General features: G+C 51.5%; 1 protein-coding gene across 1 annotated transcript; it reads left to right on the top strand.

The window, feature by feature from the left end:
- The first annotated feature begins 19 nt into the window (after positions 1–19).
- ADRA1D (adrenoceptor alpha 1D) lies at positions 20–27,138 on the top strand. The gene is made up of 2 exons (XM_032142769.2): positions 20–1,498; positions 25,636–27,138. The coding sequence occupies exons 1-2, from the start codon at positions 388–390 to the stop codon at positions 26,241–26,243; spliced, it is 1,719 nt and encodes a 572-aa protein (XP_031998660.1). The 5' UTR covers positions 20–387; the 3' UTR covers positions 26,244–27,138.
- Positions 27,139–27,510: the final 372 nt, after the last annotated feature.

The following is a 27,510-nucleotide window of genomic DNA, read 5'->3' as shown; positions in this document are numbered from 1 at the left end:
CGCCCCCTCCTCCTTCCTGGCGCTGCCCCTCCTCGGTCCCGCCCCCCGCGCCGAGTTGGGAGCGCCGCAGTGGCCGCTGCCTGCACCGCCCGGCCCGGGAGCCGCCGCTTTGCCCGCTTGCCGGGCACGCTCAGAGCGCCGCGCGCGTAGCCGGCCCCGGCTCTTCGGTGCTACTCCACGGCCGGCCTCGGGGAGCCCGGCCGCCGCCCGGGCCAGGCGGCTCCGCTCTCGGACAGCCGCGCTCCGCGTCACAGGAACTTGGGCAGGACTCCGACCGGACCCGTGCGCGGAGCTGCATCTGGAGCCCCGCGGCTATGCCCTGTGCTCCCCTCCCTGCCGGCCGCTCGTTCTGTGCCCCGGCCCGGCCACCGACGGCCGCGCGTTGAGATGACTTTCCGCGATCTCCTGAGCGTCAGTTTCGAGGGACCCCGCCCGGACAGCAGTGCAGGGGGCTCCAGCGCGGGCGGCGGCGGGGGCAGCGCGGGCGGCGCGGCCCCCTCGGAGGGCCCGGCGGTGGGCGGCGTGCCAGGGGGCGCAGGCGGCGGTGGCGGCGTGGTGGGCGCAGGCAGCGGAGAGGACAACCGGAGCTCCGCTGGGGAGCCGGGGAGCGCGGGCGCGGGCGGCGATGTGAATGGCACGGCGGCCGTCGGGGGACTGGTGGTGAGCGCGCAGGGCGTGGGCGTGGGCGTCTTCCTGGCAGCCTTCATCCTTATGGCCGTGGCAGGTAACCTGCTTGTCATCCTCTCAGTGGCCTGCAACCGCCACCTGCAGACTGTTACCAACTATTTCATCGTGAACCTGGCCGTGGCCGACCTGCTGCTGAGCGCCACCGTACTGCCCTTCTCGGCTACCATGGAGGTTCTGGGCTTCTGGGCCTTTGGCCGGGCCTTCTGCGACGTGTGGGCCGCCGTGGACGTGCTGTGCTGCACGGCCTCCATCCTCAGCCTCTGCACCATCTCCGTGGACCGGTACGTGGGCGTGCGCCACTCACTCAAGTACCCAGCTATCATGACCGAACGCAAGGCGGCCGCCATCCTGGCGCTGCTCTGGGTCGTAGCCCTGGTGGTGTCCGTAGGGCCCCTGCTGGGCTGGAAGGAGCCCGTGCCCCCTGACGAGCGCTTCTGCGGTATCACCGAGGAGGCGGGCTATGCTGTCTTCTCCTCCGTGTGCTCCTTCTACCTGCCCATGGCGGTCATCGTGGTCATGTACTGCCGCGTGTACGTGGTCGCGCGCAGCACCACGCGCAGCCTCGAGGCAGGCGTCAAGCGCGAGCGAGGCAAGGCCTCCGAGGTGGTGCTGCGCATCCACTGTCGCGGCGCGGCCACGGGCACCGACGGGGCGCACGGCATGCGCAGCGCCAAGGGCCACACCTTCCGCAGCTCGCTCTCCGTGCGCCTGCTCAAGTTCTCCCGTGAGAAGAAAGCGGCCAAGACGCTGGCCATCGTCGTGGGTGTCTTCGTGCTCTGCTGGTTCCCTTTCTTCTTTGTCCTGCCGCTCGGTGAGTGACCCCTCTCCCACCGGCCCCTCCTGTTCTCCCTGAGCCTATGGCGGTGCCCTCCTGGCACCCAGACTTGGGCGACCCTCACCTGAACCTAGAAGGTTGACTTAGCAAGTCCTGAGTCTCCTAAGAGGCAGGTGTGCATGCACCATTTTGTGGAGTGCCAAGGAGAGGTTCTTCATCCTCGCCAGGTTTGTTTCACAGGCTTCTAACTTTTCTGTCCTTCCCTTCTCTTCCAAGCCTTGGGCTTATGCTGCTGGCCCCTCTAAAAATAAAACGTCTGTGAAAATCTGGGCGGGCATCTGCCCATATGTGGTCGGCGGTGTATGTGTCCCCCTACAGATCCCCCTCCCGGAAGGTGGGCGCACAGAGTGGGTGGGCCTACATGTGTTCATTCATGGGCAGCAAGCCCTGGCCAGTCAGCAGGTACATCAGCAGATGCCAGAAGCCACCCGCTTTTCCCCAGCACTCATTCAGTTTGGAAGCTGGCCCCATTTTGAGACCCTCCCCAGCTGGTGTTTCTGAGTGCCCTGGGTTCTCATTTCTGAAATCCCCTCTTGGAAAGGAAGGAGGCTGTGTGGTGATGAGAAGCACAGGGATAGGGATAAATTATCAAACGGAAAGTTCATATTGTTAATCGTTATTTCTTGAGCTTACTGAGTCCTTGAGCTCTTCCGGGGAACTTTCCTGCTTCTTTCACAAGCTGCCCTGCAGTCCTGGGAGGTGGGCAGCTGTTTTCAGAGGCCGCCTCCTACCCCTTGAGGCCTCTCTTGGAAGCCCTGGGTCTGGGACTGGAGGCTGGACCAGTGCAAGGAGTAGAGGGGGAACAGCATCTCTGGGGACGAATTTGCCCGGAGTCAGATCCACCCATGGCTGCAACCTCCGCAGGCCCAAGCCGGGCCTTCTCTGCCTTTCCCAGGCCTGGACCCTTCCACACTGCCAGGCTGAGTCAGGAAAGAGACAATGGCCTCCTTCCTGTGCCCCCCGAAAGCCCTCTCCACACTGCAGCCACAGTGAACTTTATATATTATAAATTAGATGTGTCACTCTCCTATTAAAAGCCCTCAATGCTTTCCCACTGTCCTGAGAACAAAATCCAAACTCTCTATCTTCACCTATGAGAGGGTGACCTTCAAATATATTATTGTCCAAACCAAAATAGGACACTATGAATATTTACACTGGGACCACAGGCTGGAACTGGGGCCATGCAGACATGTGGTCCCCCTTCCTACAATGGAGATCTCAAATGACAGCCGTCTCCCTCTCTGCCCTCCCCCTCTCTTCCCTCACGGTCTTGCCGCTTCCCTCTACTCTGGGCTCCTCCCCTCTGACCCTTTCCGGTTTCTTGCCGGAGCCCATGCCTGTCCTCAGGCCTTTGCACTTGCTGTTCTCTCTGACTTCACTGTCCCTCCCAGTCTCTCCTGGCCAACTCTATCCTTTAGGTCTTGGCTTAAATGTTCCCTCTTCAGAGGGACCTTCTCGGACCCATGACCCTCAGTCGTGTCCTTGTTTTCTCCCTTGAAGCACAAGGTTCGCTTCCTTCACTAGATCATTGGTTGTAATTACATCTGTGTGCTGCTTGGTTTGTTTCTGGGACTGGCCCAGAAGCTGTGTGAGGGCAGGGATGTGTCACCTGGGTCATCACTGAGTCCACGGCACTCAGCATGGGCCTGGTATGTGGGGGGCAAAAGAGAGCACTGCAGTGAGGACCACAGGTTCTGGCGCCAATCCCAGCTCTGCCTCTCTCCTGCTAGCTGTGTAACCGTGGGCAAATCCCTTAACCCCTCTCTGCTGGCTTTTTTATCTATAAAATAGAGATGGGGTGATGGTAATCATGCCTATCTATAGGGCCATCATGGAACTGTAGCTTTTGTAGTGGATACTCAATATAGGGTAAGGAATGAATAAGTAACTCTTGAAAATCATCCAGCCAAAGGTTGTTGCAGGGATGGGGCAAGCAACGGACCCTAAGCGACACACTAGGAGAGGGAGGCAAGTAAGCAGGGAAGAGAAAGTTGGTGCCTGCCCCTTTAGACACCCAGGCCCATCCCCCAGGCCCATCGCCCCAGCCCCTGCTCCAGCCTTGCCCAGCTGTGCCGGGCTCCTGGGTACCCTCATTCAACCCCTGCCCCTTGGTTCACACTGGGCCCCTGTAGGGAACGCCCAACCTGTGTAGAATGCCAGCTCCCTGTTTTATTTTTCCTTTTAACTTCCTTTAAAATTTTAGTTTAATGCACAAATAAGGAGAAAACAATAAAAAACACCCACATACCTGTAATCACCTATACTGAACAGATGTTAACATTTTGCCATATTTGCCTTCCTCTCTCTTTTCAAATAAATAGAACAAGCCATAACTAGATCCCCTCCTCCTGTCCCTTCCTCCTTCTCTCCCTGCCTCGCCAGAGATAAATCTGGAGTTTATCACTCTTATACAGATTTTTATACTCTTACTACAAACATCTGTATCCATTATAATATATTGTTTTGTTTGTCTTTGAGATTTATATGAATGGCACCATGCCATGCATATCACCATTCTTCAATTTGCCATTTCATCCAACATTATGTGGCTGAGATTTATCCATGCTGGGCCATTTTCACAGCAGTACATTTGAGAGTATTACACAGTGCGTTGATCCTGCTGAATGTTAGGTTTTTCTAACTCTTCCTTGTTCCAATCAACACTGCAAAAGGCCACTGCTTTCTTTGAGGTCCACATCACATGACTCCCTCTTCCAGGAAGTCATCCCTTAATTTCCATGACCTTTGCTCCTTGCTGGCACGCACAGCTCTTTCTCAATCCTTACATTTCTGCTGCGCCTCACATGTGGCGTAGGGAACTCGGGGGTGGAGGAGGCCCTAAATCCTCCTTCCTAATGGTCTGTGCTGCACCAGGCTTCTCAGGGCACCTTTCCGAGTGCTTCAGAGCAGAGCCCAGGGACACTGGTGGAGCTGAATTGAGTTGAATCTGGCAATGATGAGCAAACAGGACAGAGGCCAAACAAGGAAACAAAATATTCTGATCTGCCCCAGTATGGCTTGGAGGGCAGAAGCAGCAGAGAGGGAGGGCAGAGCCCATTTGGAGCAGGAGGGGTCCGGAGGCTGTGCAGGAAGGAGAGGGGGCCAGGAGGTCCTGACACCCCCAGCATAAGGCCCAGGCCTGGGAGGAGGGAGATACCTTTGAAGGAACAGGGAACACTGAGCAGCAACTGTTGGGGGGAATGTGGACCCTCGGGGCTGGTATATGTTGGTATGGAAGTACCAGGTATGTGGTAGGGGATAGAGAACATTGGAAACTTGGATGCAGGGATCAAAGATGGGGATGGTTGCAGGAGCATGGGGTGCAGTCTCCCAGAAAGAGGAGGAGAGAGAAAAGAGGATCTCAGGACAGAGCTTTGGGGAGCATTGACGTTGAAAGACCCAAAGGAGGCAGAAAAAGAGGCAGCCAGGAGGAGCAGGATGGCTGTTGAGGTGGCACCTGCCTCCTCCCAGGTCCTGGTCACCACACCAGCTGTGACGAGCACCAGAGACGGAGAGATTGAGAAACAATGTATATGCCAGCAAGGAATGGGCCCACATAGGCCCTGGAAGTAAAGGCACCCAGTAGGGCCACAGCAGACCTGGGGTGCCCTCACTCACACTTCCGCACACAAAGCCAGGTGGTAGCAGCAGCCACAGCGGCCTGGAGGGCATCAAGAGCCTCAGGGAAGGGCCCGGAGTCCCAGAGGAACATTGGCACTGTGAGCCATGGGCTGTCACCTGTAAACCTGGAATGCTGTGGTCAGGCCAGAGAGGCAGCACCACAAGCGGGCTGTCCTGAACTGTGGGGGCATCTAAGGACCCAAGTCACTGGCTGCGAGAGACTGGGACACAGATGTGGGCACCTAAAATCAAGTCACTGGCTGGGAGAGACTGGGACACAGATGTGGGCACCTAAAATCCAGAGAATCCCAGAGAGTAGCTGGAGATCATCCCCTACACTTCCAGCTGCCCCACTTTCCCTGTGAGGAACAACTGCAGAGCATGTCCCCAAGGCAGGCAGAGGGTCAACAAGCACATTAGACCTCAAGTGCCCCGATGCTGCGATTTCAGGAGGCAAGTCCGGGGAGGGCAGCACCAGCTCCTCTGGGACCCCCAGGAAGCTGCTGGGGGTGTGTGTAGAACGCCCCTCGCTGAGAGAGAGGGGAGGGCACCCTCCTGCCCACATTCCATGGTGATGCCCAGTTGAGCTGCCTGCTCCGTGCATAGTGACCCAGGACAGTCCTGTTCCCTGCCTGTGACCGGTGGGATAGCTAGTAGTGCTCCCCTTTCAGTCACAGATGCTCCACTTTGGAGATAGAACGTAGTGACACCAATCCCTGGGGCCTGTGGAGGAGGTGCTCTTGGCAGCCCCACCCATGCCAGGTACAGTCCCCTACCCTCACCGCAGCAAGCTGGTGCAGGGCTGGGTGCCATGGAAAATCACAGGGAATTGTCTAAATCTGCCCTCCTCATCAGGATCCTTCAGCCGGATGCCCGAGGAGCCCAGACTTGTAGAGTGAGTGTGGGAGGGGCCGCAGTGAGAGCCTGCTGCCTGCGGACTTCCAGAGAGGACCCAGAGAGAGGGGGCGTGGCTGGGGCGGGGCTGCGTCGTTGGGACAGGTGGGTAGGTTGGAAAAGTCCCTGATAAAAGCCTCTGCAGCCTCTGCGCCGAGAAGCTTCGTGCAAGAATCCCCTGACCCTAGAGGTCTAGGCCAATTGTTTGGTGTAGAATGCAGATCATCCTCCCTGTGGGTGTGAGGGGTACTGGAGGGGCTGGGGAAACCCTGCCCCAGGCAAGCACCCATCTGCAGAAAAGCTTCCTCCTCTCCCAGGAGCCTCCAGAGGCCGTGTCCCTCCTGTGTGTTTTCGTGGCGGCAGCATCTCACTGCGTTTGGCTTTGGGCTGCCTGGCAAGTGTCCCCCAGCCATGCCCAGAGGTGGACTGTCTGCCGAGACCTACATACACACACACACACACACACACACACACACACACACACCAGCCCTACCCCTGTCATTCCTAGTGACCACTCACAGACCCCAGGCTTTCAATCCCAGCTCTCTCTTGTTGGGCAGATCACCGAGCATCACTGACCTCCACCCTCCAAATGCCATCCACTCAAAGCAGCCCAGAGACTCAGAGCCCAGGGCCGCCCTCAAATCCACCTCAAGGCGTACAAGCTGGGCAGAGGCTCTGATATCAGAAGTCCCAGGACAGCCCAGCCAATGTCCCACTCCAGCCATCTGTGAGCCACACCTGAGCCTCTCTCCTATCTTGTCAGTCTGTGCTCTGTGATAGTGCCTGTGTCCCTGACCACCCCCAGACTTAGATGTCCCATGTGCTTCTGAAACACTCTGCATGTACTTTTATCACAATGCACTGGAATTGTCAATATTCAGATATGTATCATGAAGTGTGAGGGCAAAGGGAACTACACACACGTAGGTACAGGAGTAGCGTATTGCTGGGTTGCTCTGTGGTTTGGGAGACCTAAAATGTGTAGCCTATGAGAAGAGGGGTCAAGAGATGAGGCCAGATGCCATCTGCAGGAGAATGGATAAATAAACCATGTATCCATAGACTGGACCACCGTACAAAGAAAAATAGCAAACTACTGATGTGCACATGGATGAATTTCATGCATGTTACACTGGGCAAGATAAGCCAGGTCTGAAACTAAAAGTGTACACACCGTATGATTCTATGTAGATGAAGTTCAAAAACAGGGGAAACTTATCAATGGTGATAAAATCCAGGATAGTGGTTACCCATCTGTGTGTGTGCAGTGAGTGTACTAACTGGAAGAGAATGCTAGAAAACTTTCTGAAGGGCTGGGACAGTTCCATACCTTGACCTGGGTAGTGATGACATTGGTGCATGCATATGCAGAGCCATCAGGCTGTGTGCTTCAGATACACACGCTTTCTAAATTTGACTGTCTACATGTTATGCCTTCGTTACAGCGAGAGAGAAGGCAGGAGGAGGCAGGCGGGAGGCTGTGAGCCCTGCTTAGTAATTGGTGTCCAGGCTGGAAGGCATACTTTGGTGGCCCCTTGTGGAGAGTGGATTATGCATATGTCTGAGAGTCGGCCAGGTGCTAAAGGACTCATCTCCACAGGCTGCCTGAGGTTGTGCAGGGGTCTGTGGATGAAGGGGAGAGGCGAGGGATGCTTTGTGGTAGGTCTTCAGTAATGGCATCATTGTCTCCCGGCCCAAAAGCCTGAAGAAAGGGCTGGCATTACATCTCCTATCTGTGCTTTTGTGGCACCTGGCACATAATAGGTGCTCAGTAAATGTGTGCAGAAGAAGGAAACGGTAGAACCCATTTTCTATTCCCATCCTGCCACGCCAAGGGTCTGGGTGGCAAAGCACAGCCCTCCATTTATTTATTATTTTAACTTTCTTTTATTGTGGCAAGAGCGTATAGCATGAGATCTACCCTCTTAACACACTTTTAAGTGTGAATATCATATCATTAACTACAGCACACTGTTGCACATGAGACCCCTAGAACTCATCTATCTTGCCAAACTGAAACTTTATGCCCATTGATTAGCAATTCCCAATTTCCTAGCACCCTTTCTCCCTGGAAACCACCATCCCACTCTTTGAGTCTATGCATTTGAGTATTTTAGAGACCCCCATATAAGTGGAATCATGCAGTATTTCTCCTTCTGTGACTGGCTTATTTCGCTTAGCATAACAGCCCTCTATTTAAAGTCAACTCTCCTTACCTGTTGTGGGTTGGGGGTGAGTCCCCATTTTTGTGGCCTAAAAAAAAATCTTTAACAGAACAGTTAATATTTATTGAGTGATTACTATGAATAAGCAATGAGCTAGGGTTGGGTTTTTTTCATGTTTTTAACATGGAAAGTTTCAAACACATACATTGGTAGAGAGAACCCTGTTAGTATAATGAACCCCTGTATACCTGTAACCCAGCTTCACCCCAAAGCTAACCTAGATTCTTTCCATCCTCACCCACTTTCCCATCACTGTAGATTATTTTGGATTTTTTTTGTTTGTTTTTTGAGATGGAGTCTCTCTGTCTCCCAGTCTGGAGTGCAGTGGCGCAATCTCAGCTTACTGCAACCTCCACCTCCTGGGTTCAAGTGATTCTCGTGCCTCAACCTCCCAAGTAGCTGGGATTATAGGCGTGCACCACCATGCCCAGCTAATTTTTGTATTTTTAGTAGAGATGGGGTTTCACCGTGTTGGTCAGGCTGATATCAAACTCCTGACCTCAGGTGATCCACCCGCCTCAGCCTCCCAAAGTGCTGGGATTACAGGCGTGAGCCACCGCACCCGGCCACTGTAGAGTATTTTGAAGAACATCCAGATACAGTATCCCTTCATCTGCAAATCCTTAATATATAGTTCTAGAAGATAATAACTGTAAAAAAAAAAAAAAGCCCACAATCCATTATAACACATAAAATCATTTAATATCATCAGATATCTTCTTAGTATTGAAATGTTGCTGGCTTCCTCGTAAATTTTTGGTTGGTTTGTTTGAAGCAGAATCCACAGAAGGAGCACACATTACATATGGTCGATTTGCCTATTAGGTTTCTTTACTCGGTAAGCCTCCACTGCTTTTTTTCTTTCCATTTATTTAGTGAAGAAACCAGATTGTCCCCAGGTGTATCCTACAGTTTGGAGTTTGCATCTCCACGTGCCATCTGTCATGTCCCTCTGTTCCCTGTACTTCCTGGGTGCAGGTTTAGCCTGGCAAGAATTCTTCTCTTTTGTGGTGTCAAGATTGACCAGAATTCATGTGCTGTCAGCCTGCTCTGTCCATTACAAAGTGACCCATCAGCCTTTCACCTGCTGGTTTTGGCAGCCATTGACCATGGCCTGGACCCATTATATCACTGGGGCTTGAAGTGGGGATATTCTAATCCTATCATTCCTTCTTCATTTATTCACTAGCACTCTAAAATGACTTCACCACTAGCTGTTTGGTTTAAATAGAATCTGTACAGCAAAGGCAGGGAAGATGTTCAATATTCCTCTTTATTTATCAGAGGAAGAGTCAGTTCTCTAGCATTCTTTCCAGACGTGACCACTGAGGCTGTTTTAGTACCATGGTAATGTCATTATTTTTAGACATCCTTGCTGTTCCAACACATCACAGACATCATTGTTTTGGGCTTGGCCAGTGGGTACTCCTTCCAGTTGGCTTCTGAGATCTTTGGCAGAACCTGGAGCATCTTGAGCTCTTCTCTGCTTTCTGGTCTGATAAGATGCTTCAGGCTCAGCTTGCATTTTTTCTGCCCTAGACCTGGAATTAGCCATTTCTCTAAAGAGCCCTAGTCTCTTTCAATGGAAGATGACTGTCTGAGCTGTTCATTGATACTGAGTTGGTCACTGATTCAATGGATAGATCTAGGAAGTACATTTTATTTTTGGTAGAAGAAAAACACAACACTGATGGGGACTTCTGTCCTTGGACATATATTCCTCCTCCCCATCCCCTGAAGATCTTGTCCTCTGCCCAGCTCCTGCTGATATGTTTGTCCCAAACATCTGACAAACTCTTGATCACCCTGCTCCATTCATTAAAGATCTGGGCATCGGAATCATACTGGTTTTTCCCCACTCCCACCCCTACCCTGGTCATCGATGTGACTCCACTGTACTGAGGCTGACCCATGATGACACTCTGGCCTTGAGACTACAATGACCTTCCCCTCCTCCCCTCCTCCAAGGCTTATGCCCTGGTCCATGTGCCCATTTTAATCTCCCTCCCCCAGAATCCTCAGTGAAGCTCTTCCTCCTGAGTCCATCTACTCCTGTCCTCCCTGCTTGGCTCCCATTACACCTGCTCGTCAACCCCAGCCTTGACCAAGCCTTCACCTCCCTGCCGTCACCTTGTCTCCCAGTTGATTACACATCCCTTCCTTAGTCAGCTAGTCCCAGAGGATGATCTGTCGCTTCATCCTCTCTTGCCGTCTTTAATTCCCTCACTTCCTCCTACTTCTGTGAGCCCCAGATCCTGAATTAGACCATTCCTCCCTATGATGTCCTGGTAAATGTTTCACAGTTGGCTCTGGGATGGAGGCTGATTTATAGCGTCTGCCTATTTTCATGGTGTAAATATTCCAAAGAGAGCTCACAGCATTTCTGAAATTGTAGCAAGCTAGTGCAAACCAGGGTCTAGCTGAGCACTTGCTGTAGAAAAGTCACACTTTCCATAGTCAGGCTGCTGCCTCGAAGCAGCCCTCAGGGTCTCCCCATAAGTCCTGCAGATCCTCTGTGAGCTCTGACTCTCTCTCAGCCCTTTTTCCTTTCCAAGGAGCCTTACTCTTTCAGTTCCTCCTCAACCCTCTTTGTCTCCTACCTCTCTTCAGTCCACACATACAGCACATCGACATGTCCAGAGCTTTCTTAAAGATTCTCCCTCAATCCCATGGACCCTTTTGTCCTCAGCCTTCCCCCACTTAGCGCTGTAGCCTTTCCTCCCTTTCACCTACTTGTAAGCATATTCTTTGCTACTTACCCTCTTAACTCTTTTTTCTAAAGATTAGTAGCTGCTTTATTTTATTTGTTTTTTATTTTTTGAGACAAGGTCTTGCTCTGTCACCCAGGTTGGAGTGCAGTGGCATGATCTCCGCTCACTGCAACCTCCGCCTCCCAGGTTCAAGTGATTCTCCTACCTCAGCCTCCCAAGTAGCTGGGACTACAGGCACGTGCCACCATGCCCGGCTAATTTTTTTTATTTTTAGTAGAGACGGGGTTTCACCATGTTGGCCAGAATGTTCACCAGGTGACATTCACAGGTCTTGACGTCTCGGGGGCATTATTCCATCTACCACACTTCCACGCCCCAGCCACACTGTCCTCCTCTCCCAGGCCCACCTTTCTGCTTCTCCCCTCGAGCCTGCCACTTCTCCCAAATTCTTCATCTTGGCAAATGGCATCTCTGTCTGTCCTCTGGAGTCCAAGCTGGGAACCTGAGCATCAGCCTCAGTTCCTCCTCACACCCCACTCAGACACTCCAACCGCCCAAACATCCCTCAGTCTGTTCTGTTTTCTCATTCCCACTCTCCCACCTTAATTAACTAATTAATCACAAACACATATATCCTATGTGCCAGGTGCTGTTCAAATCATTTTATCCCCCTAACAGTCCTATGAGGTAGATGCTATTAGCAGCCCCATTTACAGAGGAGAAAACTGAGGCACCAGAGAGTTTGAGTAATATGACCAAAGTCCCCCCAGTTTATAAGTGTCAGAGCCAGCATTGGAACCCAACTACTTTGGTCCCAGAGTCCATGTTATTTCTTGCCTGGGTCAGAGGTCGGGCTGGGGTCAGGGTTAAGGGCCATAGTTGGAAGCCATGTTTTCAGCTTTCCATCCCACCCAAGCCCTCAGCCCCTACACACATCCCCCAGGCTTACTTCTATGTCTTGGATACTGGCCAAGAGGGGATCTTGAGGACTTCCATGGGACATGGCCCCTTCCCACATGGCCAGATCCTCTCCCAGACCCTGGCAGACCCCCAAAGTCCCTGAGGAAGTCTCTGAGTCCCTAAGACCATCTCTGCCCCCGCCTAAGCCCAGGCCTGCCGTGCACCCCCCAGCCCCGCCAGGCACCCTGAGCACGCTGGAGGGTAGGACTTCCCTCACTTTGCAAGTGGTCACCTAGGAGAACAGGGTCTTGAGTCTCTGAAAGCCAGTGTGGAGCCCAGTGGGCAAAGCCCAGGCGGCTCAGTGCTGGGACTCCCGGACAGCACGGCCACTGCCTGGGAACCTTCTCTCCCCTGGTATTAGTGCTGCTCTGCTCACACCCAGGAGCCATTTGTCAGTGTGGCCCCAGAGCCGAGAGGCTCATGCTTGGATCAGGGTCCAGCCTGGCCATGGGGCAGAACTGCAGCCTTGGTCACTCAGAGCTTGGGGTGTGGTCATTCCAAGACCACAAATCAGGAAATAAGTGAGTTAAGAAGTGACAACAAAGAGGAGAAAGAAGGGGGAGGAAGAGGGAATGTGGGAAGAGAGAAGGGAGAAGAGGAGGGAAAAAAAGAGTCAAAGAGAAATGGGTGAGGCCCGGTGGAGGCCTAGAGGAGGCAAGAGGATGCGGGACAGGCCTATGGCTCATCTCTCTAACTTAGGCTCCACCAGGCAGCCTCCGTTGCTCTAGGAGCTGCCCTCCCTTCACCTGCCCCTCAGCTACAGAAGGGAGTCGGGGGCCAGCCCCAGGTAGTTCAAGGATCCTGAAGCAAACACGAGGGCACAGGACTTCTGACCTACACCTGGTGCATCTCAAGTGAGAGGACCCTGTCAGTTACCTCTCACCACAGAAAATCAGTGATGCAAGGAATGTGAGAGACTTGGCTTGGTACAGCAGGCCCCACAGTGCCCTCAACTCACCCCTTCGAGTCTTCACAATCCATCTGAGATCTGAACCATATCCAGGTCACCTTTTCCAGACAGGCTTCCATGATTGTGTCCCCTTCAAAATGGCCTTATCTCTTACCACTCTCCTCCTCCCCTTCTCCACTTTGGCAGTCCTAACTTCCCGCGTGTCTCTCCAACTTGTCAGGCACCCTGCTGCCTCAGGGCCTTTGCACATGCTCTTCCCTCTGCCTGGAATTTTCTTTCCTCAAATACATGCATGGCTCACTCCCTCACAGGGTCTTCAGGTCTTGGCTCAAGTGTACTGTATTAGAGAGGCTTGCTGACCCTTTATAATGTAGCAAAGAGGCCTGTGAGGGGCAGAGGTCCCAGCCTCTCCTGGGGAAGGCTGCTACTGAGCTCCAAGGTTAGGGCCGTTGCGTGAGCAGCTGAGCAAACTGAGGGAGAGGAAGGGAGTCTGGGGCTGGGAATTCCTTCTCTCCTAGCCCTGCTGGCAGGGTGGGAGGAGACTGAATATCTAGAAGGATGGGGTATTTTTACTCCTCTGTATCTCTGTGGCCAGGGGAATGGCTTACTATGGATAGAAAAGTCCCAGTGAGGAGAGGGTAGGAAGATGGGGGAGGCTGGGGTGCAGCCTGATATTTCATGGTCGTCTACAAGTTATGAGCAAGGCTGGCTGTGAATTCTGACAATCTGCCAAGAACAAGTTCCTTCTGGTGATGCCAAAAGAGTGCTATTAATCACACAGTCCGCCCCTTGACTTCAGCGCCGTCTGTCCTCAGCAAGGCTTGGCCAGTCAGTTGCTCGGCTCCAGCCATGTCCCTCCCTGCCTTAGCAGCATCTCAGCAGCTCCTGCAGGCCTGGCCATTCCTGTTCCTTAGGAAAACGGACTGGCTTATGATAATCTTGGCTGTAAACAAACCCCCTGCTTCAGTTTCCCCAACAATATGTGGGCCCGGCTGGCCCAGCCAACACGCCAGAGAGTGGCTTTTCTTGCTGACATAGGAGAGGCCCCACCTCTTCTGACCAGAGGATGCGCAGCCCCCTAAACGTTAGATTAGACTCCTGACATGGGCACCCCAACACAGGGAATGGGGAAGGCAGGCTGAAGCAGCCCAGCCAGCTGGATGGCGACTCACCACATGGGAGAACAAGAACAAGAAACAGAGAGGAGCAGGCGGGAGTTCTGTTTTTGGCCGTCTCCTCCCTGCGTCCTTACTGGGTCTCCTCAGAGGTGGGTTCATGCAGCCACGCTCACCCCCCACCCCACTGCAAGCCTCCTGTTGAACGGGGAGAAATGAACACAAACGTGCACACTCAGGCCCCACCTTTCCCAACAGGGGGCAGAAGAGTGATGATGGCCACTAAGGGCTAATCCCTGGTCCCAAGGTTTTGGGGACCAGGAAAAGCACTTGAAGATGTGTCCATGCACTGACAAAGAATGTCTTGGGTCGGGTTCCCTAGAAGCAGAGTTTGAGATGGGGGTTCTTCTTGAAGGATTTTTTTTTTTCTAACAGATCTCATGGTGCTAGGTGATCTGTTCTCTTGTTGAGACAGGGTCTCAAAAAAAAGGCAGGTACATGCAGCCACCATGCAAGTGGCTGCATGTACCCACCTCTGTTGCCCAGACTGGAGTGCAGTGGTGCAATCATAGCTCATTGCAGCCTCAACCTCCCACGTTCAAGTGATCCTCCCACCTCAGTCTCCCAAGTACCTGGGGCTACAGGTGTGCATCACCACACCTGGCTAATTTTTATATTTTTTATAGAGATGGAGTTTTACCATGTTACCCAGGCTAGTCTGGAACTCCTGGGCTCAGGAAATTCACCTACCTCGGCCTCCCAAAGTGCTGGGATTTATATGCATGAGCCACCATACCCAGCCTGGATGATTTTTTAAAAAATAAATATTTTATTTTATTTTTTAGAGTCAGAGTTTCCCTAAATTGCCCAGGCTGGGTTTGAACTCCTGGGCTTAAGCAGTCCTCTTGCCTTAGCCTCCCAAGTAGCTAGGACGGCAGACATGCACCACTGTGCCCAGTTGGAATTTTTTGAAAGAGGAATTTCAGGAGACACCTGTGAGGGAGGGCGGGAAGCCAGAGGGGAAGAGCTAAAGCCAGGGTGTGGTTGAGGCAAAGCTTGGCCTTAGCCCAACCCCACAGGGATCCCTGGGGCAAGAAAGGCAGAATTAGACTGTGCTGAGGCAAGGGTGCCGGCCTTCTCTATCACCACATCAGTCTGTCATTGGCTGCAGGTTGTCCCCTTGGGAAGCAGGTGTCATGGACCCAGTTGAAGCAGCTCCCATTGACTGAGGGCAGTTGTCCAGAGAAGGGGCAACAGCCAGCCTCTGACTGCCAACACAGCACCTGGGGGCCCCTGGGCAGGGCACTGACATCATCTGACTTCAAGCCTGAAAGGGACTTTGTGAGCAAAGACTTGAAGGAGGTGAAAGAGATGGCCAAGCAGCTCTCTAGGGTTCCTCCCAGGAGTTTGGGGTCATTCTGATACTCTCTCCAGCTAGCAAGCCCCACCCCAGCCCTTCTGAGCAGTCTGGATGGATGGACGTGGAGCTGAACCTGATGTGGCATGCCCTGCAAGGCGCCCTTGAGGACATACAGGCCAGCAAATGCCACATGGCCTGGTGTAAGCAGAATGAAGCATGCTCCGAGCACGCACACTCCAGAAGCCACTATCACCCTCTCACACCCCAGCGGAGCAGGCAATCGCAGGAACACCCTTGGAGAAGGTTCTAGGCTGAGTCAAGGCTGAGCTCCAGGGGAAATGCCCCCTGTGGAGAGAGGAGGAGGACTAGCCTCCTCGCCAGACCAGCCTTGTGAAAACCCAGAGGCTGCCGAGCACAGTGGCGCATGCCTGTAATCCCAGCATTTTAGGAGGCCGAGGAGGATGGATCACCTGAGGTCAGGAGTTTAAGACCAACCTGGCCAACATGGCAAAGCCCCATCTCTACTAAAAATACAAAAAATTAGCCAGGCGTGGTGGTGGGTGCCTGTATTCCCAGCTACTTGGGAGGCTGAGGCAGGAGAATTGCTTGAACCTGGGAGGTGGAGGTTGCAGTGAGCCGGGATCACGCCATTGCACTCCAGCCTGGGCAAGAGAGCGATACTGTGTCTCAAAAAAAAAAAAAAAGAAAAAAAGAAAAAGAAAACCCAGAGGTGGGATGGGCTCACTGCTGGTGGGGCAGCTGCCAGGAAGAACAAACAGAGTGGCTGTGCCTCCTGACCCTAGTGCCCCTGGAAGCACAAGGGGAGTTCTGTTTCTCTGTTTAAGTGTTGTCAGGAGAGGACCGAGAGCTTTAGGACTAGACCAACTCAGATGCATGTCCTGACCCTAAGGGCTACTGGCTCTCTGGGTAACTAGAATCATTCTGCAAAGCGGGATGCCATGAGGATTCATTGAGACCTACATACAAGGCCCAGCATGGTGCCTAGAAGGTACTGAACACTCGGAAAGCATCAGCTCCCATTTCCTTCCTCTGCACATTAGAGGCCACCTATTCAAGTGCCATTTACTTGTTCATTTCAGAGTCCCTGCTTCGTTCAAGTCAGGCGCTTGTGCTAGAGGCTGGGATAAAAAGAAAAACATATTGGACAGTGCAAAAACATGCCTTTTAGAAAATTTCTCAGGCCAGACACGGTGTCTTACTCCTGGAATCCCAGCACTTTGGGAGGCTGAGGCGGGGGGATTATTTGAGGCCAGGGGTTCAAGACCAGCCTAGGAAACATAGTAAGACCCTGTCTTTACAAAAAAAAATAATAATAATAACAATTAGCCAGGTGTAGTGGCACATGCCTGTAGTCCCAGCTAATTGGGAGGTTGAGGCAAAAGGCTCACTTGAGCCTAGGAGTTCAGTGAGCCATGATTGCACCACTGCACTCCAACCTGGGTGACAACAAGACCCAGTCTCTGAAAACTGAAAGAAAAGAAAAGAAAGGGAAAAGAAAGCAAGGAAAGAAAGAAAGAATCCCATCTCTGCCTTCAAGAAACCAAGAGTAACATAGAGTAGATGAAGTAATAGCAAATTGTATGAACCTGTAGTTGCACGGGAAAGGACAGCTGAGCCAGACTGGGTGGGGAGACACCTGACCTGGGGCTGCAGGGACTTGGGGAGGAGGCTCCTGGGAGCAGCAAGTCCTGGCAGAGAGGCAGAAGGAGCCCAGCTGTGTGAGAGGATCCGCCTGGGGCTTAACATGGCTGAATTTGGAGGAAGGCAGGACAAAGACAGCACTGGCCCTAGAAACGTTGTGTTTCCTTGTGAGCAGCACCATGTTTCGATTGATTCCTGAGCCACAGGAAGCCATTGACAGTTTTCAGAAGGGAAAGGACAGAAACCAACTTTTAAGGAAAAGTCTCCCAGCAGCTGTGTGCAGAGTGGGGAGGATATGGGTTGAGGCCAGGAGCTGTGAAGCCAGGGGTTGTCAGGGGCTGCTGCCGCCACCTAAGCAAAATGAAATGACAGAGCAAACCAAGGCTTAAAGAACATGGTGAAGTACGGGGGACCTGCTAAAAAGGACATCTACCACACAGGACGTGGTGACCAGTTGGATGTGTAGGATACAGAGGAGGGATTCATTCAGCAAACTCAGCAAGTGTTATGCACCTGCTGTGTGCTTGATATGCCTGTGAGGTCTTCTTGGCAATGGGAATGCAGCATCAAGCAAAACAGACCCCGGACCCACCCCAGGGATGTTCATTGCAGGGAGACAGACGATAGACAAATGAACTGTGACTCAAATAGGACAGAAGGTGACAAGTACCATGAGGCACAACAGAGCAAGCTGAGCCAGGCAGGGAGCACAGGGTTGGGGGATATTGCAATTGTAAATACAAAGTCAGTGTGATCTCATCACAAAGGTGAGGGTGTGAGCCACATGGATATTGGAGGAAGAAAATTCTGGGGAAAAAGTGCAAAGGTCCAAGGTGGGTGTGCATCTAGCATGTCCAAAAAGCAACAGGGAAAGCAGTGTGGCTGGAACAGAGTAGACGAGGGAAGGAGAGGAGAGGAGAGATTTGGGGGGACATGTTCAGCTGGGTAGGTCATAGGCTCTTGCTAGGAGGAGGCAGAGGAGCTGTTGGAGGGTTCTGAGCAGAGGAGTGACGTGACCAGTCTTTTCAGTCTTTCTAGCTGCCAGGTTGAGAAAAGATTCAGGGGGCAGGGGCACAAGCAGTGAGGGGGCTGCTGGGTTCATCAAGGCAACTGATGATGGTGTCTCAGACAGGGTGGGAGGGCACACTGAGGGTGGGTGGTTGAGTTCTAACCTCATCTCCTTCCTCTCTGCCCTCAATCACTGCATTCTCTCCACACCAACTTCGTCATCGTTGTGCAAACATACTGGGGCCACCTCAGGGCCTTTGCACTTGCCGTTTCCTCTGCTGGAATGTTCCTCCCCAGATCTCCACACATCTCATTCACTCACTTCATTCAGCCCCTTACTCAAATGTCACATTTTCATCAGGTCTTTCCTGGCCACCTTATCCAGAATTTATACCACCACCCCAGCCACATATCACAGGCACACTCGCCTCATATCTTCCTTCCTGCTTCATTTTTTTCAACCTTTACTCTTTGATACCTTTACATTTTCCTTGTTTATCCTGTTTATTTCCTGTCTTCCCCAGTGAAATGTAAGCTTCATGAGGACAGGATAAGTGTGAGATCCACTAGACTCCCAAGGGGAGATGTCCAGGAGGCAGCTGGATCTATGAGTCTGGAATTAAGGAGAGAGGTCTGAGCTGTAAAGTCAATATTTAACACCATGAGCCTGGATGATATTGACAGGAGAATGCAAAGACAGGAAACTGCAAGACTAAATGAGGCGCTCCTACATTTTAGCAGTGAGGATGTGAGGAAGGAGCAGCAAGGAAACTGACAAGGAGTAGGAAAAACCAAGAGACTGTCATCCGGGAAGCCACAGATGAGATGAGCGGCACCCAGGAGGATGAGGGCAGTGTCTGCAGGTTGAGGGCCTGGGAGGGGTGGAACATGTGGGGCAAAGCAGCAGAGCAGAGTGAGGTCAGGTGGGGACGAGGAGACTGTAGGTGAGGGCTGGAGAGGTGGAGAGAACAAGGTGGTAGCCAGGGAGCCAGCCAGCAGAGAGGCAGCAGCTGTAACCAAGGCAGGCTCGTGGGTGGCTTAAGGATCGAGGGCTCCACCATACAAGTAGGGACTAACCTTGGGTGGGAGGAGAGATCCCTTCCTTACCAAAGAAGAGGAGAGGTGAGGAAGGCTGGGCGAGTGCCTAGTTTCTGTGGCCTCTGCTTTCCCTGTGAAACAGGAGGTAAGATCAACTGCTCCGGAGAAGAAGGGGCAGGCTGCAAGGCTTGGAGAGAGGAGTAAAGATTTGGTGTAGGAAAGGCTACACTGTAGGCAACTATATGTTTCCTCTCTGTTTCACCTTTTAAGGCTAAGCTTCCCACACTGTGCTTGGCACATAGTAGGGGCCTCATACATTCTTGGACTCTTCTCTTTGTATCACACCTTGCAGCTCATCCATTACCAACTCCTTTAGGCTGCCAAATCCCCCCAACTTTGCACCACCTCCTTAATGCCACCTTGATCAACACTCCCATCATTGTCTACCTGAGATGCAGTAAAGACCCGGTACAGGAAAAGGGAGAGAGTTGGCAGAGGACAGGAGCCTAAATCACTGGAAATATGGGACATAGAGCTGAGGTCAGAGACCCCAAGAGTGTTCAGGGAGCGATTAAATTGCTCTAGAGTCAGGATCTGGCTGGATGAGTCTCCCTACATCCAGAAGGATGAGGAGGTGGGTTGGTGGAAAAGAGAACAGTTGAGGTGCTGGTGAGTAGGAGTCTCAGCTAAGCAGAGGAGGAGGAAACCAAGGAGCTGGCAGGAGGTCAAAGTACAGATAAGGAAGAGAGAGAAAAGACAGGAAGTTGCACTGAGTGGCTAATGGATTTTAAGTGAAGAAATGAAATGCTCAGGCTTATATTTTAAAAGGATCCCCAGCTGTGCATAGAGAGCAAGCTTCGGAGTGGGGGGCGGGCACAAGGCAGGAGCAGGAAGGCCGCTTAGAAAGGCACTGCAGGGGCCAGGAGCGGTAGCTCACACCTGCAATCCCAGCACTTTGGGAGGCCGAGGCAGGCGGATCACCCGAGGTCAGGAGTTCGAGACCAGCCTGGCCAACATGGGGAAACCCCCATATCAAAAAAAAAGAAAGAGAAGAAAAGAGAGAGAGAGGGAGGAAGGAAGGAAGGAAGGAAGGAAGGAAGGAGGGAGGAAGGAAGGAAGGAAGGAAGGAAGGAAGGAAGGAAGGAAGGAAGGAAGGAAGGAAGGAAGGAAGGAAGGAAGGAAAAGGAAGGAAGGAAGGAAAAGGAAGGAAGGACAGAAGGAAAGAAAGGCACTGCAGGTAGACAACGATGGTAGCCTGGACCAAGGTACATGAAGGTGATACAAAGAAAGTCGAGGGGACTTAAGGGCCAACAGGAGTTGGTGATGGGTGAGCTGCAAGGTGCAATACACAGAAAAGAGTCCAAGAATGTATCAGGTACCTACTAGATGCCAAGTGGTAGTGGGAGCTTAGCCTTTAAAGGTGAAATAGACAGCAAATTGATCATTACCTATAGTGCTCTAGGCAGTTAAAAGGGAGTGTGATGTGCTGCTGGTGGGAGGGGAGTAAAATAGCTCGGCTGGGTCAGGAGCGGGTGGTGTAAGAGAGACTTTCAGAAGGAGGTGCCACTGGAGCTGGCACTACCAGATATAGAGGAAGGGCATTCCAGGATAATCATGTGCAAGAGCCCAGAGGCAAGACTGGGGAGCCCCTTGTGGCCAGAGTGCAAAGTGAGTCAGCATGGCCACTTGGCTGTTGCACATGAAGAGGACTGCAGAGAGACATTGGAGCCACAAAAGAACAACGCCCGTGAGCCAAGTGCCCATGCTCAGGGGTCTTAGGGCAGCTCCCCATTTCACACTCATGGTATGCCATGGAGAAGGAAATGCCCAGTTGTCTTTCTGACTTCCAGAGATGCCCACATGAGGCTGTGGGCCCATAAGAGAATGCTGAGGGGTGCAGCCAAGAGAGTGGGCAAGTGCAGGGAGGTGTAGGTGGTGGATTGGAGCACTGTGGGCAGAGGCGGGTGTGAAATTCAGACCTGCATCTGTGAGCGGAACAGGAGAAGTCTCTTGAGAGCCGCTGCCTGTGGAATCTGGAGCCCAATGCACAGATTGTTTGTATTTCCAGGCAACATGTCTGCATGCAGTGGGCAGAGAACATGTAAAACAAAGTTGTGGCAGATGCCACTGGTTCCCCACCCATCTCCCCCAGAGCTTTAGTGCATGAGGGCCAAATTCTGTTGAAGCACCTGCCTGCATTTCTTTGCCCAGGGACTTTCTCTGCACACTCATGTGGCAGAAAGGAAGTGTGGAAAATTAACACCCAGAAGGAGCAGCCCAAACAATGACTGATGGAAATGGGCGTATAAATACCTCACTCTACTGGTGTGAGAACACTGAGGTTTGTGCTCTTCATAGCCACCCAGAGCTCCCCCATTGCCCATAGTGATCAATAACTTGACAACACATTTTATTGGCTTCCTTCTCTTCCCTCATTCTTTTTCCCACTCCACTCAAGCTGTTTCATTTACCTCCCAAATTAAAAGCTTGTATTTCCATTCTTGTCAGTCTGCTCAGGGAGAGCCCAAAGTAAGACAAAACCTCAACAGGATACAGTGGGAAAACCTTGGGGCTGAAAGGCTGAGTTTGTACTACAGCTCCTTCTCGTGTAAGGAATTCCCAGCTCACAGCAGGTTGGTTGAGCATAAATTACCATATTAATGTTTACAACATGACCTGGCCATACTACAGTATACCATGTTGCCCACCAGTCTGAATAAAAACCATGCAATAACAATGCCCTTTGGCCAGCCTCAGGCTCACCACTGAAAAGCATAGTCCACTGATTTGTCATCCTGGGCTAAATATAAAAGAATTGTAGCCTGAGTCAGAAGGCTATTTTCAGCACTCTGTCTTAGTTCACAGCCATTCAGCAATGCTGTTCTTGAGGGCCACTTTCCTAGAGGCTGAGGTCAACACTAGTGGCCCCCCACATTCCAGGGACGGCCCAATCCCTCTCCCAGGGAAAATAATCTCCTTCACACATCCTGACTAATGCGCCAGTGGCCCCTAAACCCACTAGGTCTCAGCTGCTGTTTCTGGCCATTCTCCAGAGCTAGAAACTGAGTCCCTTCCCAGATCTGAGGTCTCTTCACTCAAAAGCCACAGAAATGGAGGTAATAGATACTAATAGGCCAGGCATGGTGGCTCACACCTGTAATCCCAACACTTTGGGAGGCTGAGGCAGGCGGATCACTTGAAGTCAGTAGTTCAAGACCAGCCTGGCCAACATGGCAAAACACCACTACAAATACAAAAATTAGCCGGGTATGATGGTGCACCCCTGTAGCCCCAGCTACTCAGGAGGCAGGGGGATTGCTTGAGCCCAGGAGGTGGAGGTTGTAGTGAGCCAAGAGCATGCCACTGAAGTCCAGCCTGGGTGATGGGAGAGAAACCCTGTCTCAAAAAAAAAAAAAAAAAAAGTAATAGGTACCAATACTTTTTAAGAGCCTGCTAAGTGCTGGGACCTAAAATATATGAATCTTCACAAAATGCCTTCTAGAAAAAATAATATTAAAAGGAAAGTAAGACTTAGATGGGTCAGGCACGGTGGCTCACGCTTGTAATCCCAGCACTTTGGGAGGCTGAGGCAGGTGGATTACGAGGTCAGGAGTTGGAGACCAGCCTGACCAACATGGTGAAACCCTGTCTCTACTAAAAATACAAAAATTAGCTGGGCATGGTGGCGCGTGCCTGTAATCCCAGCTACTCAGGAGGCTGAGGCAGGAGAATTGCTTGAACCCAGGAGGTAGAGGTTGCAGTGAGCCGAGATCGCACCACTGCACTCCAGCCTGGGCGACAGAGCGAGACTCCATCTATAAAATAAAAAAAAAATAAAATAAATAAAAAATAAAAAACTTAGATGGCCACATAACTTGCTTAGGGCCATATGACCAAGGTTTGAGAAGCCTGTGCCATATGATGCTATGGGACCCTCCTCTTCCCCTGCGGTGTCTCTTAGCACCAGAAACTGTCTCTGTATGGTGGGAGGAGGGGTGATAAGCAAAGCTGATATTCCCCAGGTCAAAGAGAGGGGAATGGTGCCTCTGCCTCCTCAGTAGGGATCCCTGCTCTTTTTTCTTTGAAGGCAAGAGGAAGACAGAGAAGGTCCCATAATTTGTCAAGGACCCCCCCCACCCCTGGCCTGCTTGGTCTCACAGGCACCTGCAGCCTCTATCCAGGATGGAACACCCCTGGCCCCCTGCTCTCTTGCCCCTACTGCTGCTGAGGGTGAGTGAGGATGAAAGAGTGGCCTCTGCTGCCTGGATTGTGCCTTTGCATTTGGGCATGTGCCTTTCTGGAAAAATGACCTTTTCTGGGTCCATGGTAGAGATGCCAGGAGAGATGTTTGTGGAAAGGAGGGTCTTCCTGGCACAGCTCAGATCCTAGTGCCCCTGCCCCATCCTGCCTGGCACTCTCCTTTTTCAAAACCATCCCAGAAGCCTTTCCTGACCACTTCCACTGGAACAGCCCCATTCCCCTGCATCTCAACAGCCCATGAGCAGTGTGTTTATGGAGGCTTAATTCCAGGCTCTATCTCTCCCCTGCTTAAAAATATTCACGGCCCCTAAGCATCCACAAAATAAAAGCTGAACTTCATAGCATGTAAGCCCCTTCACTATTCGTCCCAAATGAGATTTTCTGAGTTTATCCTATAGGATATTCCAAGGACCCAAACTTGGTATTTTCTTGCCCACCTGTCCTTTCCACCTATAATACCCTCTGCCCTGCCTCAACCTGGCTGACCCCCCTAAGCTGTCTCTGAGCCTGTGGCTGCCACCCTACATGCACACACAGCTGCAGTGGGGAGCTACAGTGGAGGTTATGTCCTGTTAAACCTGTCGTAAATTGAAAATATCATAGGTCAAAATGCATTTAATACATATAACCTACCAAACATCATAGCTTACCCTGGTCTACCTTAAACATGCTCAGAACACTTACATTCACCTACAGTTGGGTAAAATCATCTAGCACAAGGCCTATTTTATAATAAAGTGTTGCATATCTCATGTAATTTATTAACTACTATATTGAAAGTGAAAAACAGGATGGTTGTTTGGGTACTTGAAATATGGTTTCTACTGAACGCATATCACTTTTGCACCATTGTAAAGTCAAAAAATTAAGTCGAACCATCAAAAGTCAGGGACTGTCTACACTGAGCACCACCATCATCACCCCACCTCCATCTCAAAGATATTTATTCACATTCTAGCTAGGAAATAAGGGCCATGTGTAATGCCTCCTCGTGTGTGTGAGCCCAGCATAGCACCTGGCAGGGAGCAAACCTTGGCCAACATTTAATTCGAGCGTTCTTACCCCTTTTTGTTACAGACTACTTAGGCACCTGGGGAAGCATATGGGTCCCTTCTCAGAGTCACGCTTTCAAAAGCATAAAACAAAATACAAAAGATTACAAATGAAACTGATTTTATTGGAAAAGCCATCAAAATATTTTTACAGGAAATGCGTGACTTGCTAATGAATGTGCTTCTGCATTAAGATCTAACAAGATCTAGTTCAATTGTTCTAGGACCATTTGTTGAAAAGACAAATGAAAAGACTACCCTTTCTCTATTGAATTATCTTTGTACCTTTATCAAAAATAAATTGACTCTGTGGGTCTGAAAAAAAAACAAGATCTAGTGGTGCATTCTAATGACTGTCATTGCCCAAAAGTGAGGAGCATAGAGAATATTTCAAAACATCTGCAACAACTGAAAGTGATAGGAAAGTATCTGTGGGGACTGCTAATATTCGTTTGAATCATATTATCAATTAAAGAAAAAAAGCTTTTAAAAAATTAACATTAGTTTTATTTCGAAGCCTTATTGAGGACTATAGACTAAGCCCTGTAGCCCAGCCCTTCAGAGAGGTTATATCAGACTGCTCCAGCACAGTATTTTAATCTACTCTTTATATATAGGTAGCGGGGGTTCCATATGTACAAAATTATATTGAACTTGCTCAGCAATTCTATTAAAGCAGAATTATATTGAGTTTTGAGTGTAAGAGTATATCTGTTCATAGCAGCATAATTACTAACCTGGTCAGACGTTATCTTCTGTGTAGGAAGAGGCAAGGACTAGGGTCATTTATCATTTCAGGAAAATAGTGACTCAGACAAGAAATGTGGCAGGGAGGCGGGGGCATATGTTCTATCCTATTTTATCTTCAAAGCATCTTTCCAGAGAGCCGTAGTTTGTCACAGAGTCGGGGACTTTGTGAAATTATGCTGGCACGCAGAAATGAGCAAACATGGCTATGTTTGCTACTTTGTCTCATAATACGAAACTGCCAATATTGCACCGGTTTTGAGCTACAAAAACAGCAATTGCACGTGGTTTTGTCTAACTCTACTCTGGTTTGTTGCCCACATTCATTGAAGGTAATCCTCAATATCAGGTAGCAGTGAGTGAAAACAATTATTATTTTTCTCTATCCAAGTTCATGGACCTCCTGATTTACAGCACGGATCCCTTGAGAACTCCTAGTCAATGACTCAGCCGAGGCTACTGAAGGGTCTCCCCTTTGCGCCCAGAGCCGCCTGGTCTCCCCCTCCCCAAGCAGCTAACCAGTATGGGTCTCTGCTCCCTACAGGCTCCTTGTTCCCACAGCTGAAGCCATCGGAGGGCGTCTTCAAGGTCATCTTCTGGCTCGGCTACTTCAACAGCTGCGTGAACCCGCTCATCTACCCCTGTTCCAGCCGCGAGTTCAAGCGCGCCTTCCTCCGTCTCCTGCGCTGCCAGTGCCGTCGTCGCCGGCGCCGCCGCCCCCTCTGGCGTGTCTACGGCCACCACTGGCGGGCCTCCACCAGCGGCCTGCGCCAGGATTGCTCCCCGAGCTCGGGCGACGCGCCCCCCGGAGCGCCGCTGGCCCTCACCGCGCTCCCCGACCCCGACCCCGAACCCCCAGGCACTCCCGAGATGCAGGCTCCGGTCGCCAGCCGTCGAAAGCCACCCAGCGCCTTCCGCGAGTGGAGGCTGCTGGGGCCGTTCCGGAGACCCACCACCCAGCTGCGCGCCAAAGTCTCCAGCCTGTCGCACAAGATCCGCGCCGGGGGCGCGCAGCGCGCAGAGGCAGCGTGCGCCCAGCGCTCAGAGGTGGAGGCCGTGTCCCTAGGCGTCCCACACGAGGTGGCCGAGGGCGCCACCTGCCAAGCCTACGAATTGGCCGACTACAGCAACCTACGGGAGACTGATATTTAAGGACCCCAGAGCTAGGCCGCGGAGTGTGCTGGGCTTGGGGGTAAGGGGGACTAGAGAGGGAGGCTGGCGTTGTTCTAAGAGCCCCCGTGCAAATCGGAGACCCGGAAACTGATCAGGGCAGCTGCTCTGTGCCCTGAGAAACTGGGCAGAGCTTGAGGCTGGAGCCCTTGAAAGGTGAAAAGTAATGGGGCCCCCTGCTGGACTCAGGTGCCCAGAACTCTTCTCTTAGAAGGGAGAGGCTGCGGGCTCCGTGGGGCCTTTTGCTCCCAATCCCTGTTTGAGAAACACTGCCCCATCCTCCATGCCCTGAACCCTGAGTAGATAGCCCCAAGCATGGCCAGGAAGGCCTGCCCCTCCTCTTCTGGGAAATAGGCACAGAAGCTTTGGCCGGCTACCCCAGTGCCTCCCTTAGGGAAAAAGTCAGTGGGACCAGGGCTCCTCAATGGACAAATTTCTCCTTCTTACTGCCGACTGGAGGAACCCAATGGACCTACCACCACCCACAAGCTTTGGTGGCAGATTGTATAGCCGTCATACAAGCCTGCTGTATTTATCCATGGGCCCAGAGTCCGCCACCCAGTCTCCTCCGTGCACACCCCATCACCTGGCCCCTAACCCTTATTACTTCCCCTCAAGGGCCTTACTGTTTACACTCTGTACATAGCTCATCGTGCCTGTGCCCCTCACTTCTTGCTGGGATTCCAAGCCACCAATTGGAGAGCTTTATTTGTCATTTTGAGACATATTTATTGGTAAGAGTACTTCTATTTTGTCCAAACTGTGCAAACTGTCCCTCTTTAGCCCATAACCCATTAAAAAAAAAAAACTACTTTTTCCCCTAAAGTCTATCAAGAACTAAAGGCCCGCAACAGAATAGATTGGGTCTACATTTGCCTTTCTAGTTTCAACTTAACTGACTCTTTAACTGATGGCTGCTGTCTGTTGGGAGTTTTAGCATGACCAAAAGACCTGGGGGGGTTGTTAGGTTTTAAAACTCACATGATCGGTCTTGTGAACCAAATAGTGATCCTAAACACAAATTGTCCCTTTGTCAGTCTCCCCAGATGCTTATGTAATGCTCTGAGGGCCTCAGTGAGGAAGGCGGCCATCAGGTAAATGGGTGAAACATAACTTTACATGAAAAGATATACAAACCCGAGTAGATAGCTGTACATGGCTAGGAAAAGAACCCATACCTAGGAACCATGCTTGTTAGCTTTGAGCAAAATGTCATATTTCTACTTGTCATATTCCCATGAGATTGCAG

This window comes from Hylobates moloch, unplaced genomic scaffold, assembly GCF_009828535.3.
Source record: "Hylobates moloch isolate HMO894 unplaced genomic scaffold, HMol_V3 SCAFFOLD_21, whole genome shotgun sequence".
Classification (NCBI taxonomy): domain Eukaryota; kingdom Metazoa; phylum Chordata; class Mammalia; order Primates; family Hylobatidae; genus Hylobates; species Hylobates moloch.
This window is presented reverse-complemented; position numbering and strand designations above follow the sequence as displayed.

Excerpts from the sequence above, each read along its gene's own strand:
- ADRA1D (XM_032142769.2), top strand. The coding sequence starts at position 388 with ATGACTTTCCGCGATCTCCTGAGCGTCAGTTTCGAGGGACCCCGCCCG. Across the intron at positions 1,499-25,635 it reads CTTCTTTGTCCTGCCGCTCG|GCTCCTTGTTCCCACAGCTG; the intron begins GTGAGTGACCCC and ends TGCTCCCTACAG.